Raw genomic sequence first — 20,566 nt, forward strand, 5'->3', positions numbered from 1 at the left:
AAATACCATGAAATGAGTGCTAACTGTGTGATCTGGACTGATTATATATATATCCACCTTAATAGTGGAAGGAGGAGGCATTCCATAGATGTGTGAAGGCGAAATGGCCATATTATCCTGCACATGAGCAATACAACCTAACACTGGACCATGACTTCTGGATGCAAAGAAGAACGTTACCAGAGGCAGTAGTAACCTGCAATAAGACTGATACGTCTCCTCTGGCTACTGATCGTGGTGATCATTTCCTTGTAAGATGATGTCATTTCCTTGCATGCATTTTAAGCTGCCAACGATCATTTTATAGGACTGTTGTGAACATATCATATTTTCTGAACCATAATAAAGTTTGAACCTCGTAAACAGTAGGAATCGTAAATTTGATATGAAAGTGTGCTTGTAGTGATTGGTGAGGGGGTTCATAAATCAATCCCAAGGGGGTCATAAACCACTTAACAGAACAATACATTAACGGCAAAGGGAGAAATCATAAATCAAGATTGCCCCTGAATGTATGCAGCCCACACTAACAACATGCGCCAGAACATAGTCTATCCCTCTAATCACATAACATGCCAACTGGGCATGATTTGGCATGATATAACTCAGGAGGACATCCAAATACTCAAACAATTAATACCATGCTGAATAAATGCTTGCATAAGAGCCAGAAATGGACCACTGCATTACTGACTTGCTTACTTTGTGAAACTCGATCTCTTGCATGAATCGTCCAATTTTCCTGAAATTGTAATCATTAGTTTGTCTGTACACATACTTAACATATATCCATTCCCATCCCATTCAGATAATTTATTCATGGTGCGTCGTCGTTTCGTCGTTCTTGTCTTCAAGTGTATGTATTTAAATCATCATGAAAACATTTTGTACTGCTACTCTCTTGAGAATTATGTCCCTTTAGTGTCCACCAAGATAAATCATACCAAATGACCTATGAGAGTAAATTTTCTCACTGACCAATATGTATCACTTGTGGCGACTCCTAATCCTACAGCATGCAGCTGTAAGTCAGTCGAGTGAAACAGCGTGGCTATTCATTAATAAAAGGCCGAAACTTGGTACTGTTAAACAATATTGAGTTTGATGAAAGCATTCAGATCAATGTCTGTGGACTCTTTGAGGCATAACCTTTTGTCTGTCTTTCTTAAACTGTTTCTTTGTCTTGTCTTGTTGTGTCCCATGTGCCATGTGTATCTGGTGTGTCTGGTCATGTCCGTTCGCTGTGTATAGTGTAGTGTAGTGTAGTGTAGTGTAGTGTAATGTAATGTAATGTAATGTGTGAGCTGCTCTTAACATGAAGTCGTCTAATAAAGTGTCCAGTAGTATGCAAGGTTGTCAGCACAAGTAAGTATTCGGCGGAATTCACATGTGATAGAACACTCAATAGGTTTTGGGCTCAAGTACCAAGGTTTGTAGGTTGCGTTTGGTCAAAATGGTTAAGAGATGTGGAATAAGGGGTCCCCACTTGAAGTCCAGTATATTGTTGTTCAAAATAATCGTTTTACTCAACAAATAAGGCAATGAATAATTTGCCGAAGCTTAAGGGATGTGACAATTACGGAGACTAGGCTTTTGCAATCGAGAACGATCTTATTCTCGAAGGATTGGTGAGATGTGTCTCAGAGGTAGGTGAAAAAGAGGATTCCATGACCAAAGTGTAAATAATTCTTACTACTGCTCCATCTTAGTACGGAGATGCAGACGAAGCAAAAACGACAACGGACTTGTGGAAGCAACAGAGATTGTTGTTTGACAACTCTGGCAACAAAGAAGTTATTAACGAGCGAGGCGGCGCTGTGACTGGCACACTGGATTCGCATTCGGAAGGACGACGGTCCGGCTATCCCGATTTAGGTTTTCCGTGAGTTCCCTAAATCACTTGAGGAAAATGCCAGGATGGCTCCTTTGAACGGGCCTCGGCCGACTTCCTTCTCTATCCTTCCCCAATCAGATGGGACCAATGACGTCGCTGTTTGGTTCCCTCTCCCAAATCAACCAACCAAAGTTGTTATTTGCTGTAACTGTAAGAACAAGTACTTTAAAAAGTACTTGTCCTACAGTGAGGTTAATGATGTCGAACAAAACAGAGCCTCAAATGTCTTTAGTGCAGTATTTTTAAGCAGTTCTTTTAACCCCTTGCCGTACCATTTAGTTCGACGAAATCCGTGCGCAGGCGGTTAGAGACGACGCGTACGAAATGGGCCAGCGTCACGCGCGAAACAGTCGAAATACAACAGAAATATCGATACCTGTTGTTCAGCTACACCTTTGTTTCTTGTGATACTGCTCTGGCAGACATTTTAATTCCTGTTCCTTACCGTACTTCAAAATTTAAATGTTTACACATAAACAATACTTCAACAGAAATGTATCTTCGAGGGCCTCTTCAGGTGTGAGTTCTTCAGAAGGAATGTGATAACACGACATCTAAACGTAAATATTGTCAACAAAAATGTAATTACAACAATAAATGCTCCACTTGAACGAATTCTAATAGGAAAATACCTGCAACTCCAGAAATTAGAGTAGTTTCGAAATCACTGTGGTATATGTAACGACATTTCATATTCAGTGCGTTTCCACGTCGTTCCGATTCATTCAAACTTTTTTTTCCCTCTTCTTTGTGTCGGACCGATATGTTTTGGATATGGGCCGAACACTGCGCTTAGAGTCGAGGTGGTTATATTTGGCTCTGAGCACTATGGTACTTAACCTCTAAGGTCATCAGTCCGCCAGAACCCAGAACTACTTAAACCTAACTAACCTAAGGACACCACACACATCCATGCCCGAGGCAGGACTCGAGCCCGCGACCGTAGCGCCTAGAACCTCACGGGCACCCCGGCTAGAACCTCACGGTCACCCCGGCCGGCGAGGTTATATTTAATCGCGGTAATTAACATAAGTTTTCTTTCTCTAACGGTGTATTGTTTCTTGGATAATGTATGTATTGGATGGAGCCATACCAAACACATAAGAAATAAGTTTGCTCCTACATTCGTTTTCCACTAATGTGAGCCGTGGAGTTTAAGCCTACGTTTGGAACGCATTTGTTTTCACAAGTCGGACTCATCAACATTTGGCAAGCGCTTAAGGCATTGGTACTTTGATTCAGGTGCTAGTGTACATTTCACGGCAAAATAAAAATTGGATGAAGAGTACCGTGAACGATGTTACAATGTTTAAAACTGAGGCTGCGTATCAGGCTGATATTCCAATGTTGTGATCTGGAGTAATTGATTTAGCATCCAGTAGCCTGAAAGTCTTCCTATGACCAGCGTAAAAATGATTCTATCGGAGCACAAAATAGGCGAATATGCTCCTGTTTACAGGACTGACTGAAAAGTGGGGTATCTGCTGCCTTCAAAAATATTTACAAAAATTAAGGCACGCGAACGTATTCGTGCCCTTTTATAACATGCATCTCACGTCACTCCTACAAGCTCCCCTAACTGTACCTCGCTCAACCTACTAGTCCACAACCTACTAGTCCAGCGGCCGTCAAACTTTTTTGCTGCAGACCAATACTGTCATTGTACAGTGGCACCTCAGGCCACGTTTGTTCCGATGTTGTTTATTAACAGCTACCCTGGATAAATAAGATTCGATGGGGAAACAGCTGTGCCCAGTGACTGTATTTTAAGTAGTAAAGGGAACAGTAATCAGTCGCACAAATGTTTATTGCCTATCCAGATTTCGGCGACAGTGTGGCAATCTCCAGCGCAATAAAAGTAAGTTAAAACATTAAAACCACATCTATACTATAAACGCACATAATCACAACTGGACTATTCGTGTCAAGGTTAGAGTTCACACTCCCACTTAACCTTTGACAAGAGCACTCCAGTTGGAACTATGTGCATATGTAAATGGTTTCAATGTTGTAACGTAAATTTAGTGCACTGAAGACGGCCCACAGTAACCGAAATCTCGATGTGAAATTAACATTATTTACAAGTGATTGCAGTACCCCTTGTTATTTGACATAAATTAGTATGCTGTGATCTCCCCATACACTAACTATAGTAAACAGACGATAAGTTTGCCGCCGGCCCCATGTTTAAAGTCGGCTCCATTCGGAACACTTAGTGCCGACTGTTCTCTGTTCCAGATTGCTGCCACTCTCAGCGACCCCAAAGCTGTGACACTGTAATTGCCTGACCAAGTGTTATTGTGCTGTCTTGTTAGCGGACGACTTATTAATAACAGCAATAGTGTTTATATTTAAATGCTTTATGAAATATGACTCACGATCACAACTGTCTATCAAATGTTTTGAATACAATTTTCCTTCTACTCACGCACGTCCGTGACTTGCCAGGCAAACAATAAAACATTCTCCCTCTCACATCCTCTATCCCTGGAGCGGTTGCGCTGCTTACCCCTCTGCCCCTTGAGGTACCATCCAACGTGGCTAACCGTCGAATTCACAAACGTCAATTATAATTAAGAACGTTTTAAAATACTATTTTTGTTTGTTACTCAGCAGGAAAACTACGCACTTAAGAAGCTGTCAGCTTTTTTTTTATCAGCTGTTAGCTGCACATTATTATAAAATACACCTGACAGTCGCTGGCTACGCGAATGCTTGATTCGGGCCACAGTTTGACGACTACACTACTAGTCCATCTTTGCCTTTTTAAGTTGCTCGAATCCATCTACTCCTACTGCCCATTCTCTCTCACTCATTCATACCAATTCACTCCCATTCTCTCTTTCTGTCTGACTGTCACTGTCATTGTCTCCTGCCTCACAGCCACAGCCTCCTTCGTTCTGTCCTACTACCATTCCTCCTCTCTTCTCCCATTGTCACTGTCTCCCTCTTGCTCTCTCTTACTGTTGTTATTCATTCCTTCCCATTGCTGCCGTCTATTGTCATGGTCACTTTTTTTCATAGACAGTGTCTCTCATTATCAATGGCTCTCATCCAATTCCACTTTCTCCTCTCTATTCCCCTCCCACTGGTGCGCGCGCGCGCGCGCGCGCGCGCGCGCACGCACACACACACACACACACACACACACACACACACACAGTGCCACTGACTCCTTCGCTCCATCCATACAACAACCACTGTCTACTATCTTCCAGGATTTTCTGCTTTTCCGCCTCTTTCCCGAAGCCACTGCCTCCTCTCTCAGCATAAAAAGCGCGAAATACACTCCTGGAAATGGAAAAAAGAACACATTGACACCGGTGTGTCAGACCCACCATACTTGCTCCGGACACTGCGAGAGGGCTGTACAAGCAATGATCACACGCACGGCACAGCGGACACACCAGGAACCGCGGTGTTGGCCGTCGAATGGCACTAGCTGCGCAGCATTTGTGCACCGCCGCCGTCAGTGTCAGCCAGTTTGCCGTGGCATACGGAGCTCCATCGCAGTCTTTAACACTGTTAGCATGCCGTGACAGCGTGGACGTGAACCCTATGTGCAGTTGACGGACTTTGAGCGAGGGCGTATAGTGGGCATGCGGGAGGCCGGGTGGACGTACCGCCGAACTGCTCAACACGTGGGGCGTGAGGTCTCCACAGTACATCGATGTTGTCGCCAATGGTCGGCGGAAGGTGCACGTGCCCGTCGTCCTGGGACCGGACCGCAGCGACGCACGGATGCACGCCAAGACCGTAGGATCCTACAGAGTGCCGTAGGGGACCGCACCGCCACTTCCCAGCAAATTAGGGACACTGTTGCTCCTGGGGTATCGGCGAGGACCATTCGCAACCGTCTCCATGAAGCTGGACTACGGTCCCGCACACCGTTAGGCCGTCTTCCGCTCACGCCCCAACATCGTGCAGCCCGCCTCCAGTGGTGTCGCGACAGGCGTGAATGGAGGGACGAATGGAGACGTGTCGTCTTCGGCGATGAGAGTCGCTTCTGCCTTGGTGCCAATGATGGTCGTATGCGTGTTTGGCGCCGTGCAGGTGAGCGCCACAATCAGGACTGCATACGACCGAGGCACACAGGGCCAACACCCGGCATCATGGTGTGGGGAGCAATCTCCTACACTGGTCGTACACCTCTAGTGATCGTCGAGGGGACACTGAATAGTGCACGGTACATCCAAACCGTCACCGAACGCATCGTTCTACCATTCCTAGACCGGCAAGGGAACTTGCTGTTCCAACAGGACAATGCATGTCCGCATGTATCCCGTGCCACAAAACGTGCTCTAGAAGGTGTAAGTCAACTACCCTGGCCAGCAAGATCTCCGGATCTGTCCCCCATTGAGCATGTTTGGGACTGGATGAAGCGTCGTCTCACGCGGTCTGCACGTCCAGCACGAACGCTGGTCCAACTGAGGCGCCAGGTGGAAATGGCATGGCAAGCCGTTCCACAGGACTACATCCAGCATCTCTACGATCGTCTCCATGGGAGAATAGCAGCCTGCATTGCTGCGAAACGTGGATGTACACTGTACTAGTGCCGACATTGTGCACGCTCTGTTGCCTGTGTCTGTGTGCCTGTGGTTCTGTCAGTGTGATCATGTGATGTATCTGACCCCAGGAATGTGTCAATAAAGTTTCCCCTTCCTGGGACAATGAATTCACGGTGTTCTTATTTCAATTTCCAGGAGTGTATGTTCGCATGCGAAAATTTTTGGGGAAATTTTTAAAGGTGCTCAAGAAGGTAGAATGAGGCAGTTGGTACTACTCTTTCCAGACACAGTTTATTTTAAACGGGAGCACATTTGCCTTTCTTGCGCTTTTATGGGAGCATTTTCCGCTGGTTCCATTCTTTTCCCTGGTACAGCAGGGCACGTCACTCATATGAAAATACCTTGACGAGTCAGTACAATTTTGATAGTTTACTGATATGAAATTGAAATAATGCGAAACTAAATTTCCAACTCAGACAGGATTTTACGATCACAAAAATTTTGCACGTTCTTCAGCATAATATGTGGTTCCCAGAGCCCTTCTGATGATAATGAAGACACTTTATAGACTATTTCTTCGTGTCAAGTCACTTTATAAACGTTTCCGAGTCTCACTGGATTTACGTACGCATTTTACGTGTACAAGTAGGGTAACCTTGAACCTCTTTATCTCGGAAAGGGATAAAGGTATGATGAAAATTTTTATCGTTCGTTGAGATCAGGATCTCAGGAAGATATTACAAAAATTTCAGCCATTTGCTGCAAATATCCGTCTTGGAATCCGCGCCTCCGTTTGTTTTGATATCAAAAAATCATGTTTTTGGGATGTTTGTTGATAATGGATAAAGTTTTTGAAAACGGGAAGATGACACTTCTAGGTAAACCGCGAGAAATCTGATGTGGTTAGTTATTTGTAAATCCGCTGCTAACAGCAAAAAAATGGTGAAAAAAAGTTTTTTCGTGTATTCTCAGCAACCCATATGAAAAACGAGGCGAACATGAGTGACTCCTTGGTCGCATTTTTCCGTATCTGCTCCTTCACCGCAGACTACAAGTCGGTATACGAAGACATAAGCTTTGTGCTCTTGGAATACTCGACAGGTACCTACCATACTCGCTCGGTAGTCATGTTTTAACAAGGAATATCAAAATTTTGCTTATGTGTAAGATTAGTGGAAATGACCTTTAAGAGCCGGCCGGAGCGGCCGAGCGGTTCTAGGCGGCTACAGTCTGGAACCACGCGATCGCTACGGTCGCAGGTTCGAATCCTGCCTCGGGCATGGATGTGTTTGATGTCCTTAGGTTAGTTAGGTTTAAGTAGTTCTAAGTTCTAGGGGACTGATGACCTCAGAAGTTAAGTCCCATAGTGCTCTGAGCCATTTTTTTGACCTTTAAGACCCAGTGTGAGTGGCCTTCTTCCTTGCTTCCGTACGTAGGTTTCTGTGCCCGACATCACTGGGAGCTTTCCTGTAAGCAGCATTTCATTGAAGATGTATGGCAGATCTAATGATTCTGATGGTACACGTATAATCATGAGGTAAGAAATGTTTCAGTCTCGGGAGATTGCAGTGTTACGTGTAGGGAAATGTGTATGTGTTTGTTCAGACTGAGAATACTGTTATCTTCAACACTGAGCGCGCTCGTACCTGTATGTCTGCGTGGCTGGCATTGTCAAAGCTTCACCCTCCACTGCTGGACCTCAATTTGGACGGAAGGCTCACACAGAATTCTTCAATGTGCAGTCCTCATCCCAACGTAATATACTACATATAGTGAACTTTCTGAACTAACAGTTGCTAAACAATTACACTATGCAGATGTTATGTTCCTCGTAGTCAATGTCCACATCCCCCCAGGATATCTGACATACTTCTGGAACACTGCTTAACAGCTGTCTAGTAAAAGAGGGGCTAGCAATATAATCTCGGAAATCGGAAGTAGTGGTATTTACTTGCTCTACAGATGATGTTGCACAGTTCCTGGAAACAACCCACAATTCACAACTGGCGTGGTAATCTCACATCACACAGTTGGAAGTTCCTTTACTCAGTTTGTGCAACATTCATTGACCACAAATGTGAAATGTCAAATATTAACAACATAAGCATAAAAACTGTATACATTGCCGCAATTTGTGCTGCGCGCAATATGGTCTGGGGGTTATAGCCATCGGCTCGCGTGGTCCGGGTTGCTAGCTCAAATCCGATCACCAACAATAATTTGTTCTTTAGTATTTTTATCATTTCTAGGAGGTTCTGGACATGTTTTATGTTCACGTTGATAGCAGGAGACGCTACTGTTCCACCTGTACATTACTGTAGAAAATGAACGTGCTTTTCAGTGCTAAGTGAGTACTTTATTGACAATGCTGCTTTCGGATTTGGACTCGGTGTTTACGACGCGCAAATACGTAGCGACCTGAAGTGATTAACATACTCAGCGATGGATCAAAAATTTAATCGATCGTTGGTGGATAGTGTCTTATTTTCCAGATCTTTGTCACATTGTTGCTTCCACAGCGAAAAGCGAACTTCCGGGAACAATGCTGAAAATTAACCAAAGTGAAGACAGAGACTGGTGCAGCAGAAGCAGCCTGAGGGGCCATAAGGTCAGCTGACGGACGCAGCGAGTTAGGTGACAGAACTGAAGACAGAAGGTCTTCAGAAGATAAAGACGTATGCGATGTGACCGAATTAATTTAGCACTATCCTTTTACGTTGACGTGTGAGTAAAGTTTCAGAACCAATACGGTAGGGTCCTTACAATGAGACAGAATTAATTAAGCAAAGGCCTTTGGACTGTAAGGTATAAGAATTGGCACACGAAACAGGAGCTACGGGAGAGAAAGTAGTCCGGCGATTGGGGGATAAGCCAATGAAGGGCTTAGGACGTAGTGCGAGACCGTACAGGGAAACACTTCGTATTCCCTCCACTCGGACTCAAAGATATCTGAAGAGAAGGACAAGGGTAGTCAATTAGGGGATGAGAAGCCATCGACTTTGACTAATGTCAGAGACAAGCGGGCTCGAAAGGGAAAAGGAGATAGCACTCTAGGGCCGAGTGTCCACAGGCAATCGGTGGTCGCGAAGCCGGCAGCGGGCAGTAACGGTGTCCGTCGTGAGAAGCAGTCGCGGACGGTCGCAACCTGCGTTACGGGCTGGAAGCTCTACTGCTCCTAAGATGTTATGCGAGGGTTCGAGTTAGCAAACAGAACAATGATGAACAGTCCAAGGCTCTGCGTAACGACTTCCCTTCGAGGCAACTCAGCTAGGGAAGTCGTTTCTATAACTGAGATTCGGTATGAAAGGTTGAAGTAAAATTGTATCCGATCTTACATGTCCACCTCAGGAATTTAAGTCAGACAATCGAGTCTTCATATCACTTCGACCAACCGATTGAAATCCCTTTAGTATGGACGCGGTCACTCAGTACCTCGCAAAACCCACAGTCAGGACATGACAACATCTGACTAGTCGCGAGTACACTTTTGCAGTACGGAGAGACAACAATACTAATCTTTCGAAAATAATGTACTACGTGACTGAGAAACTTATGGAACTTTTGTCAACTCTCCCTGGATTCCGACACAACAAAACAAATACATAGAGCTTCCAGCAAAAGACACAAATGGCAAAAGGCGCTTCCTTGACCACAATTTCACTGCATCTTACCATAAACGCGGCCGACAACCCGTACGTCATTTGCTAAAATGACCGACAACTCAGACGACAAACCCAAGCGGAAATGAAAACGGCTAAAAAAATGAGCATTCCGCCAGGAAGTGGCGGACAGTTAAATCTGTACAAAGTGGTGGGGGAGCGCTACTTATCAAATGACGATGGCTAAAACGGCAGTGTCCAATACGCAACCTAGTAAAAATGACCACCTCGCGGCGAGAGGGCCAAGAGTAGGTTGTCCAAGCTGGTTCAAATGGCTCTGGGCACTATGAGACTTCTGCTAAGGTCATCAGTCCCCTAGAACTTAGACCTACTTAAAACTAACTAACCTAAGGACAGCACACATCCATGCCCGAGGCAGGATTCGAACCTGCGATCGTAGCGGTCGCGCGGTTCCAGCCTGTAGCGCCTAGAACCGCTCGGCCACCCTGGCCGGCCAAGCTGCTGGGACAGGCTTAATAACCCGGAGCTTATTCCCATGAAGGGGAGACCAATGGCGACAGACGGCAACACAGATATCATTGGAGGGAATTAGGATTTAGTGGGCTGAGGTTTGAGGACTGCAGCTCTGTCAGCAGCCTCGTTTCCTGGTAAACCGACATGACCAGGAACCCACATAAACATCTCAGTTGCTCAACCAAGAACGAGCAAGTGATCGTTTTCCTGGACCCGTTGCACTAAGGGATGGGCGGTGTACAGCGCACATAGACTTCGAAGGGCGCTGAGATAGTCTGAGCAGAGGACACAATTGAAAAAGCTCTGTCGCCGGATGTACTCCGTAACCTGACACAGGACGAAGAGTTCAGCTGTAAATACTGAGTAGTGTGCCGCAAGCCGATATAGAAAGACGTGGCCGCCAGTGACGAAGGTACACCGGGCACCCGTGCGAAGGTCGTGAAACTGAAAGTAACAGAGCGAGACTGGAGTAGTGTCCTTAGGGCAGGATTAACACGGGCCGCTTCAGGAAGCAAAGGTGGTGGAGGGTTCACACCCACCGGGAAAGTGTGAAGATAAGCCACCATAGAAAGGAGTCCAGGAGACAATACAGAAGAGGAACACGCCCCATACTGGCGACCAAAGGAATTACTGAAGGAAGCGGCATAGGATGGGTGGACAAGCAAGTCAGACAAACGAAACGCAACCTGCTGAGGAGGAAGTCTTGGCGATGGACAGTGGTAGTTCAGCAGCTTCAGCTTACAGACTCTCAACTGCGCTAGTGTAACTGGCGCCAGTGGCCGAATGAATACCACGATGTTGGATAGTGTTGAGAAGGCGTAAGAGGGACGGACGTGCAGACGTATGAACAAAGCATCCATAGTCGAGTTTCGAACGGATAAGGGACCAGTAAAAACGAAGGAGGGTGGTTCACCTGCACCCCCAGAAAGCACCATTAAGGACACGTACGACACTGACGGACCGTGTACACCAGAATGCCACGCAAGACACATGCGAGGACAAAGAGTGTTTCCTATCAAGCATAAGCCCCAGGATTTCCGTAGTTTCAACTAACGGAAGGGCAACAGGACCAAGATGCAAAGATGGTGGAGAAACCACTAGCGTCGCCAGAAATTCATACAGACGATTTTGCCAATGGAAAATCGAAATCCATTGCCGATGCTCCAGGAGTAAAGATGATCAAGACATCGCTGAAGACGCCGCTCAGTGAGATACGTCCGTGGAGAACTGCTACAAGTGGCAAAATCGTCAACAAAAAGGGAGCCGGAGATGCCCGGCGGGAGACAGGCCATTATAGGGTTAATGATGATAGCAAAGAGGACGACGCTCAGGATGCAACCCTGAGGCACACAGTTTTACTGGATAAAGTTGCACGACGAGGCAGAACCCACACACACGCTGAAAACTCGGTATTTTAAAAATTCCTGAAGAAAACAGGGCATATGGCCACCGAAGCCCGACGAGCACAGAGTAAGGAGGACACCAGTTCTCCAGCAGGTATCGTAGGCCTTCTCCAAATCCAAAAATACGGACACAGGCTGGGATTTACGCTCAAAACCATTCATGAGGTGGGTGGACAAAGTAACGAGATGGTCAACTGCAGAATGCCGCGCTCGAAACCCACACTGTGCGGTCGTTAGTAAATTGCGAGACTCGAGCCACCATGTCAGCTGGGCGTGGATAGTACGTTGCATCACCTTGCAAACACAGCTGGTGAGAGAGATGGGGCGGTGTCTGGAAGGAAGGTTTCTGTCCTTCCCGGCTTAGGTATGGGTATGACAGTGGCGTCACGCCAACGTCCGGGAAATGTGCGCTCTATCGAGATGTGGTTGCACGTATTAAGCAGAGACTGCTTGCCTGCAAGAGAAAGGTGTTGCAGCAACTAAATGTGGACAGCGTCTGGCCTGGAGCGGTGGATCGGGATATACTGAGAGCATGACCTAGCTCCCTCATATTAAAGGCGGCACTGTAGCATCTCGAGTGTGAGAAGGGTGAGCGAAGGCAGGCAATAGTGGGAAGAGCTCAAAACTTCCGCAAAATGCCGGATCAAGGTGTTTGAGATAGCAATAGGGTCCACGATGACATTGGCTGCTATTGTCAGGCCGGAAAATGGCAAATGGATCTTGGTCCCAGACAGGCCCACACGACAGAGGAAGGGGTGGAACTGCTAAAAGAACTGGTGAATGAAATCCAGCTACTTTTATTGCTATCCCGAAGAACGCGACTGCACTTTGCACGCATCTGTTTATAACGAATGCAGTTTGCCATCGTAGGATGATGGTTAAAAGCGCGCGTCTCCGTGCGCGAAGTGCGTCGCGGCATGCCTCTGTCCACCAAGGGACTGGGACACGGCCTGGTAAAGATGAAGTGCGAGGAATGGAACGTTCTGCAGCAGCAAGGATAGCACTTGTGACATATTCCCCCTGGTCAAGACAGCTGGCGAGGGAGGAGTAAAGCCTCCAGTCAGCCTTCGTAAGCTGCCATTTTGGTGTAAACGCAGGTGGGGTAGGAGTCAGCAAAAGGGTATCACATGGGAAATGGTCGCTCAAGTAGGTGTCAGAAAGAACGGACCACTCAAGGCAATGGGCAAGCTAGGCAATGCGGAAGAATAGTTCCAAATGGGAACAGCCGTGTGAGGAGTCAGAAATGAATGTGGGTGCTCCATTACTAAGGAAAAAGAGGTTGAGTTAATTAAGATCAGCCAAGGGAGAACCCCAAATGCGATGATGTGTATTAAAATCACCGAGTGGCAGAAATGGGAGAGGTAACAGCCATATAAGCTGAAGGAAGTCTGCTCTGGTGGCATCGAATGACGGGGGACATAAATGGTACAGACGGAAAGCGTAGGTGGAGAAGGAAAAGGCGAACTGCAACAGCTTAAAGATGGGTAGTCAGGGAGATGCGTCGGCTATGAACGTTCCCGGCAGCATCACGCCTCCACGAGATGGAATGCCGACGTCGGGGGAAGGTCAAAAAGAACAGGGAAGAAATGTGGAAGCTCAAAGTGGTCGTAAGGACACAATTTTCTTTCCTGAAGGCAGAGTACAAGGGGACACTGCGATGCTAAAAGCAGCCGTAAATCCTCTTTGTGGGACCGAAGGCCGCGAACGTTCCATTGGAGGAGAGTCATGATGAGGAAGAAATGAAGAGGTGTACCCTCGGCGGCTGCCGAATGACAGCCTACGCAGAAACAGGAGGATCCTGCTCCATGAGGTCCACAGAAGCATCGGCTTGCTTGCTTGTGCTGTCTTTTCCGTTGAGTCCAACTCAGAGAAACGGTTGGTGGTGCGCACCAGCGACATAGAGGCTGAACAGGCTGAGGTATCATGTGGCAACAATGTCGAAGAGTATCTACGAGTCTGTAAAGGAGAACACTTTGCCTTTGGTGGACTTCTTTGAGCCTGTCCAGTTAGTAGAGGAAAAATTAGGTGTTGTTTGGCCAGAGGGACGCGGGAAGTCTTCTCGGGACTACTACTCCTGTCCTTTCTGATCTACCGGTTGCGTAAATGGTGGCTTCAGCCCTTGAGGCGAGAGTTTGATGGCTTGTTGTACAGCTCGACGGGGGGAATGGCGAGCTACCTTGGCACTGGGCGATTTCACGAGCTCAGAGCTGAAATTAAGGTCGAATCTCTGTGTACCCATGTCCTTCATGGAGCGAGAGATAACAAGAACAGAACTGTAAGTGTCAGACGGGAGAACGCAGGATTTTGCGCTTAGCCAATAACTTGCGAGCGAGTGGGTAAGGAACTTTTTCCTTTATCCGAATCTCCTAGACAGCTCACTCATCAAGATACACGGGACAATCCCGAGAGGAGGCGGCATGGCCGCCATTGCAATTGATACAGCGAGTAGGAGGAGGCGGACAATCTCCCTCGTGTGCATCCCTACCACAGGTTACACATTTGGCTGGGTGTCGACAAGACGGTCGAGTGTGGTTGAAACGATGACACTGGTAGCAGCACATCGGGTTCAGAATGTATGGGCGGACTGTGATAATTTCATAGCCTGCTTGGAGGTTGGACGGCACCACCACCCAATCAAAGGTGAGGGAAAGAGTGCGGGTGGGCATTAAGTAGGAATCTACCTTTTTCATTAGACGATGGACGGCAATGAAACCCTGATCAGAGAGGTAACATTAGATTTCGGCTTCGACTAGACCGTCGAGCACCCTGGTGTAAATTACACCACGGGAAGAATCCAAAGTTCTATGGGCCTCGACACGAACAGTGTAGCCGTGGAGAAGCGAGGCAGCAAGCAGTTGTTGGGCTTGAGATTCAGAAGTTGTCTCCAAAAGCAAAGTGCCATTCCGTGAACGAGAGCAGGATTTCATGCGGCCACCAATGTCATCAACATCTTTCTGAATAATAAACGGATTTACCATTGCGAAGAACTGACTGTCTTAAGTATGTGAAACCACGAGGAGCGGTGGTGCACCTGGAGGGGTCTTTGAATCGTTAGCCTCATTCCCTTTACGTTGATTGTGAAGAAGGTGATTGGCTCATTGCAAGAAAATCCGCCATGATAATCAGTGTCTCCGATGGAGCGCGCCTTCCGACTGGAGGCGCACCCGCCTTAGGTGATTGTTCACACCTCAGGTCACACCTCCCGAATACCTGGCAGAGGGACTAATCGCTAACATGGAAAGGTAGCAGCAGCTCAGGCATGGGCCTGGCCTGACCTGGACCAGGAGATATGGACGAACCCTAGCTGTCGAGCTGTGACTTGGAATTACGTGTTACCTAGTCACCTGTTATGCGTCAGACGCTTGGGCCGGCTTTCAGGAGCGCACAGGGAGGAAGAAGAAAAAGAGGAACCTCAAACGCCGAAGCGGAGGAACAAGACTTGAAGGGAAACAAAGAAAGGAAGAGAGAAAGAAAAAAGTGATGAGACTATTCTTATGTCAGTGACAGACAATGCGAAACATTCACAACAACCACCCAGAGATGTTCCCCAAGGGAGGGGAAAAAGAATAGCAAGAGGTTAGACATAGAGACATGGAGCACGGAAGGGAAAAAAAGCTGCAAAGGCTGGCGCCCCGTGGTAGCCAAGCACGAACCCGCCAAAGTCTGGCGACCACCCTGGGGGATGAAGACACAGAGATTCCAGTAACTGAAAATAATACAAACTAACATTTCGTTGATGACTAAGGAAGCAATAGCACTTACTTTAGCCACACTGTACTGCGAGTCACAACTGGTTTCAGTTCCCGCTGGTTAGTTATCTGCTTTACCCATCTAATCTCCGTTATTCTTCAGTAACACTCCATTGATACTCTTCTTCGGGCAGGTACCACAATCTGTTAATATTTTCCGTCTTCATATTTATTTGCAATATTGGTCAGTGCGGGGGCACGAGGCACCGAACCATGCACCCATAAACATATGGCGGGCAAACATGAAATTATGGAGTGTACGCGTGGCTACCCATTTTCCCGGCATATACCGCAGGCCACACAGCTTAGCCAATAGTGCAAAATGAACAATACTTACAGAACGAGGTGGAAACGCTATCATTTAATTATAGGACGTTTTTTCACAGCTTTGATTAAAAGTCACGCGATGAACTTACAACTGAAACACAATTAGTAAATTCATGTATGCAAAAGGCTTCCTCCATCAGTATGAACTCGGTACGCTTGCCGCTCGCTGTGTGCCGTGTGTGTTGCCCACCTTCCGGCCAGTTGTCGAAGACGGTCTGCGCGATGTCGCCAGCCGAGTCGCTCGGGCTGAACAGGAACTCCTTCGTCTTGCCGCTGACCAGTATGAGCCGCAAGTTGATCTGCAACACGAGCGGGAAAACGAATGTGGAGCACAAGTACGCAAGAGTGAATTCAAAGAGTACACAAATTTAAGGCTTCCATCAACTTTTTAACCGTGGACCCTTTACCTCCTGAACTGGCCCACCTGCTCTTTTGACACAACTTAACAGTCACTGTTAAAATAACTGTTTGATATCTACGAAAGCTCCAATACTTGTTACACGAAGTGAATTCTTTTTTATTAAAAAACTACAGCAGATTTGGGCCTATTGTTAATGTTTGGATATATTTAGACCTGATGTTGGCAATCCTGACAACGTCTTCAAGTATGTACTAAGAACAACATTTTCAGACTAAAAGATATAAAATGTTGATATCAATATTTTACTCATCACATGAACTGATTGTCCAAGATGTGGTAAAAGTATTTTCCAATCTTTATCGTTACATTCTTCCAGTATGATGCACATATATAAATCACCTTGCATCACCTAAATGGACCTCATAGTACACTTGCGAAAAATCACTCATGTCGCTCCGTAGGCTAAGGGTAAGTACAGACTACTCTGACATGACGTGGAAACACGTCACGTGAGGCACCGTGGGACCACGTTCACATGAAGTGGTGATTACATTGGCCTGACGTATAGTAACATGAAACAACTGCTTCGTGAGCATTTGTGCAGGTTGTTTTGAACCTGCAACCATGAATGTATTCCCTGTTTTTGACGTGCTGGAAGAAGAAGAAATGACTGCTCTGTATATTGCATCCATTTGCTCGTCTTGAGAATGGGTGCATCCTATCAATATGGGGCGATACGAATTCGGGGAGTTCCGAAATTTACTGCCTCAACTAATAGAACATGAAGAGCGGTTTAAGTGGTATTCCAGAATGGCAAAAACTGACTTCTACCATCTCTTGAGCTTGGTTAGTCCGATAATAGAGAAACGCTCCACTCAACTCAGGGAAAGCATTCCGGCTGAGATGCACCTTGCAGTTTGCTTGAGGAAAGAGCTAAAACATTACTTTATTATATATCACAGTGACATTTTGCAAATTTTAATTGATTTTCTTTTCACAAGGTGTGTTTTTTACACATCAGAAAAGCAAATACAAATTAGTAACGTATTCTTGCTGTTTCTCTTGCCAAGTGTAGGAGAACGTTGACTCCGTTGTGCACTCCAAGATGTCTTCAGATTGCTGAGGAGATGGTCTTGAGGAGGACTGATGGAATGATGAAGGATTTGTATTAAGAGTGTTGTGGTGACCAGAGTTCATCTAAAATGAGCTCCCATGTGCAGCTTGCAACGCTGCCCCCAAAACAATGTTCCTCACTTCCATCTTCACCCTGACTTGCTCATCAGGACCCATTTTTTTTCACATTTTCGCCATTCCGAGGAAAAGACGTCCGCATTCATCGTCCACGTTGTTACTAGACGCAGCGGGCGCACTTTGTAGAAGTAGTTGGGCGCGCAAGCGTTGGTTGTCTTTCATAAATGTGACCATTTCTTGTACGAATGATGGCCTTACGGGCTTCACTGAAGGTTGACTAAAAGTTGGACAATTTGACACGTTGGCTGTGGGACTGTCGATGGCCTCCGCCATTGCAGGGACTGCACTTTGGAATAGGTCGTTTCTTGGTGGGTTAGATTGGGCACTTTCTGACGAGACCACCTGTGAGTCTGTTTCATTAAGCGGACATAAGCCAATCTCTTCACGTGTTCCATCATAATCTCCATTATTGAGGTCGTATTTTGTATGAGGCGGAACTATGGGCCTCATGGAAAAAGGGTGACCCAGCTGAGTCACGCAATTTGACTCTTAGTCTCATCACGAGGTGTGGCCATTAGTTGCACGCGTTGATCACGTAGGCTGACGTGAGGATCAATGAACTATACTTGAATATACTTCACGGGCTGTATCTGGAACATCTCAGGTGATTAGAAAGTTAGTAGACAGGAATACAATTAAATACTTAGCATTAATTCGTCATCAGCGGTGAACGTCGATCTTGACTTTGCACAATAACATTTACAAATGCAGTTATAGACTGAACTGCAAATACTTCTTTACAATTCTGATTGCTTCACACATATAGAACAATTGTCAATGCATAAACTGTATGTGGCGCCTGGCTAGGTCGTAGCAACTGACTTAGATGAAGGTATGCTAACTAGCGTCTCTGCAAAATGGTTCAAATGGCTCTGAGCACTATGGGATTTAACATGTGAGGTCATCAGTCCCCTAGACCTTAGAACTGCTAACTAACCTAAGGACATCACACACATCCATGCCCGAGGCAGGATCGAATCTGCGACCGGAACGGTCGCGCGGTTCCAAACAGAGGCGCCTAGAACCGCTCGGCCACCCCGGCCGGCGCGTCTCTGCAAATGATGTCTCTGAAGCTGTAACAAGAGAACCATTCCTATTAAAGTCGGCTGTAGAACTGGCCGTGCGCTAGCTTGTCTCGCAAGACCAGCCGAGTGGCGGCGCTCGGTGTGCTAGCGTCGACAGTGGCGACTCGCGGGTCCGATGTGTACTGACGGACCGGGACCGATTTGAAGCCTTCAACCTAGCAAGTGTGGTGCCTTGCGGTGGCACCACAGGCTGTCTTCCGCATTTCCTCGAGTTTTTCTTGTTACGAGAGCTGGATTCAAAAAGGCCAATTCATCTTCAAATTTCCATTTGCTCAAACTCTTTGCTGCCCGACCTGATTTTGTGGCTCTACGGTGTTTAGCCTGGATGTACGCGTTCCGTAGTTCATTCCAATTGTCTTTACAGTTATTACCTACAACAGAGAAATGAGTTTAGAATTCTAAGTTTATCTTTAGTTATCTATTAGTTATTCATTTGCCAAAGGACAACGTAAAGAGTAATACTTCGATAATTGGGATTTTTTTCACTGTTCACAGATACTTAGCAACTGGAAATTCTTATATAACGCTGGCTTTTTCTTTTCTGATTGGATTTTCAACTACTGGAGAAATAGTTAAAGAATGTTGCGAGGTAATTTGGAGAACTCTACAACCGATATACATGCCAGAACGAAAGGAAGACGAATGGAAACAAATCGCCAAGGATTATGATGAGAAGTGGAATTATCCACACTGCACAGAAAGGAACTTTGGACGGCAAGCACGTTCAAATCCGATGTTCGGCTGGTGCTCGTTCATTGTACTAGAACTACAAAGGCACATATTCCATTGTTTTATTGGTTTTGGTAGATGAAAATTTCACATTCGCTGTTGTTGACGGTGGAGCTCACGGCAAAAGTAGCGGGAGGAAATTTTGAGCGAACTGAGATGGGAAAAAGATTTGAAAGCAACAAATACGCCATTTCACAAGACAAAGAGCTACTACCTGCAATGGAGAAGCAGCCACTAAAAGTGACGAAGAGGAGGTATACAACTACCGCCTTTCAAGAGCTCGACGGACTGTAGAAAACGCGTTCGGAATTCTAGCAGGGCGCTGGAGCATATTTCCAAAACGTTTTGAAACTAAACCAGAAACTGCTGATATAAAAGTTTTAGCTTCCACCTGTCTACACAACACGCTTCGGAATACATCAACCAATATTTCCCCTTTCAAGGAACAAATCCGAATGGAAAGTGAACACATTCATGGTGTAGCCAACCTCCATGGTTTAGCCAACCTCGAACCCATTCGTAGAAATTTCGTGAGAGAAGCGGCCTTCACCAAAGTTCAAAATGTACTTCGTTTCTGATTATGGTCCAGCAAGTTGTCCTTGGCAATGCCACTGCATTCGAAAGGGTAGAGTTGCTCCGTGACACGTCCAGCATTGTTTATTTAATAGGTGAATTCGTTATAACCGACCATTTTAAGTTCAATACAACCTAATTTCAACTTTGGGTGTTATTTTTAGTTATAAATTCATATAACCAAATTTATATTATAAAATCTGTTATATTCACATCAGGTTTTATTTGATATCGATTGATACTTTTTTTCAATCAATACCAAATGTAACGCATATTGAACCATTATAAATTGTAAAAAAAGAACAAACTAATAAAATGTATGGAAAAAATAACTGTTTTCACTAACCTGGAATACCGGGGTTTTCTCCTATTTCGACCCAAGCCCCTTTCTTTGAATTCCGGTTACGATAGTCCCGGTTTGTAGGGTCATACAGCACCAGATTTGACCGAACGTACTCAATCAACATCTCCTTCATCTTCAAATAGTAAATGGAAACGAAACAGGAGAAACCATTTGACTCTCCTGACGCCATCTGACGCGTCGTAAGGCGTG

At 46.0% G+C, this 20,566-nt stretch overlaps 1 protein-coding gene across 2 annotated transcripts in view; it reads right to left on the reverse strand.

Annotated features, from left to right (window-relative positions):
- LOC126282140 (ubiquitin-like protein 3) overlaps positions 1 to 20,566 on the reverse strand; it is a 437,031-nt gene that overhangs the window by 52,095 nt on the left and 364,370 nt on the right. For both annotated transcript variants that reach the window (XM_049981643.1, XM_049981642.1), the window contains exon 2: positions 16,205 to 16,313. In XM_049981643.1, the coding sequence (XP_049837600.1) occupies positions 16,205 to 16,313 (109 nt within the window). The remainder of the gene's footprint in view (positions 1 to 16,204; positions 16,314 to 20,566) is intronic.

Source organism: Schistocerca gregaria, chromosome 7 (genome assembly GCF_023897955.1).
Source record: "Schistocerca gregaria isolate iqSchGreg1 chromosome 7, iqSchGreg1.2, whole genome shotgun sequence".
NCBI lineage: Eukaryota > Metazoa > Arthropoda > Insecta > Orthoptera > Acrididae > Schistocerca > Schistocerca gregaria.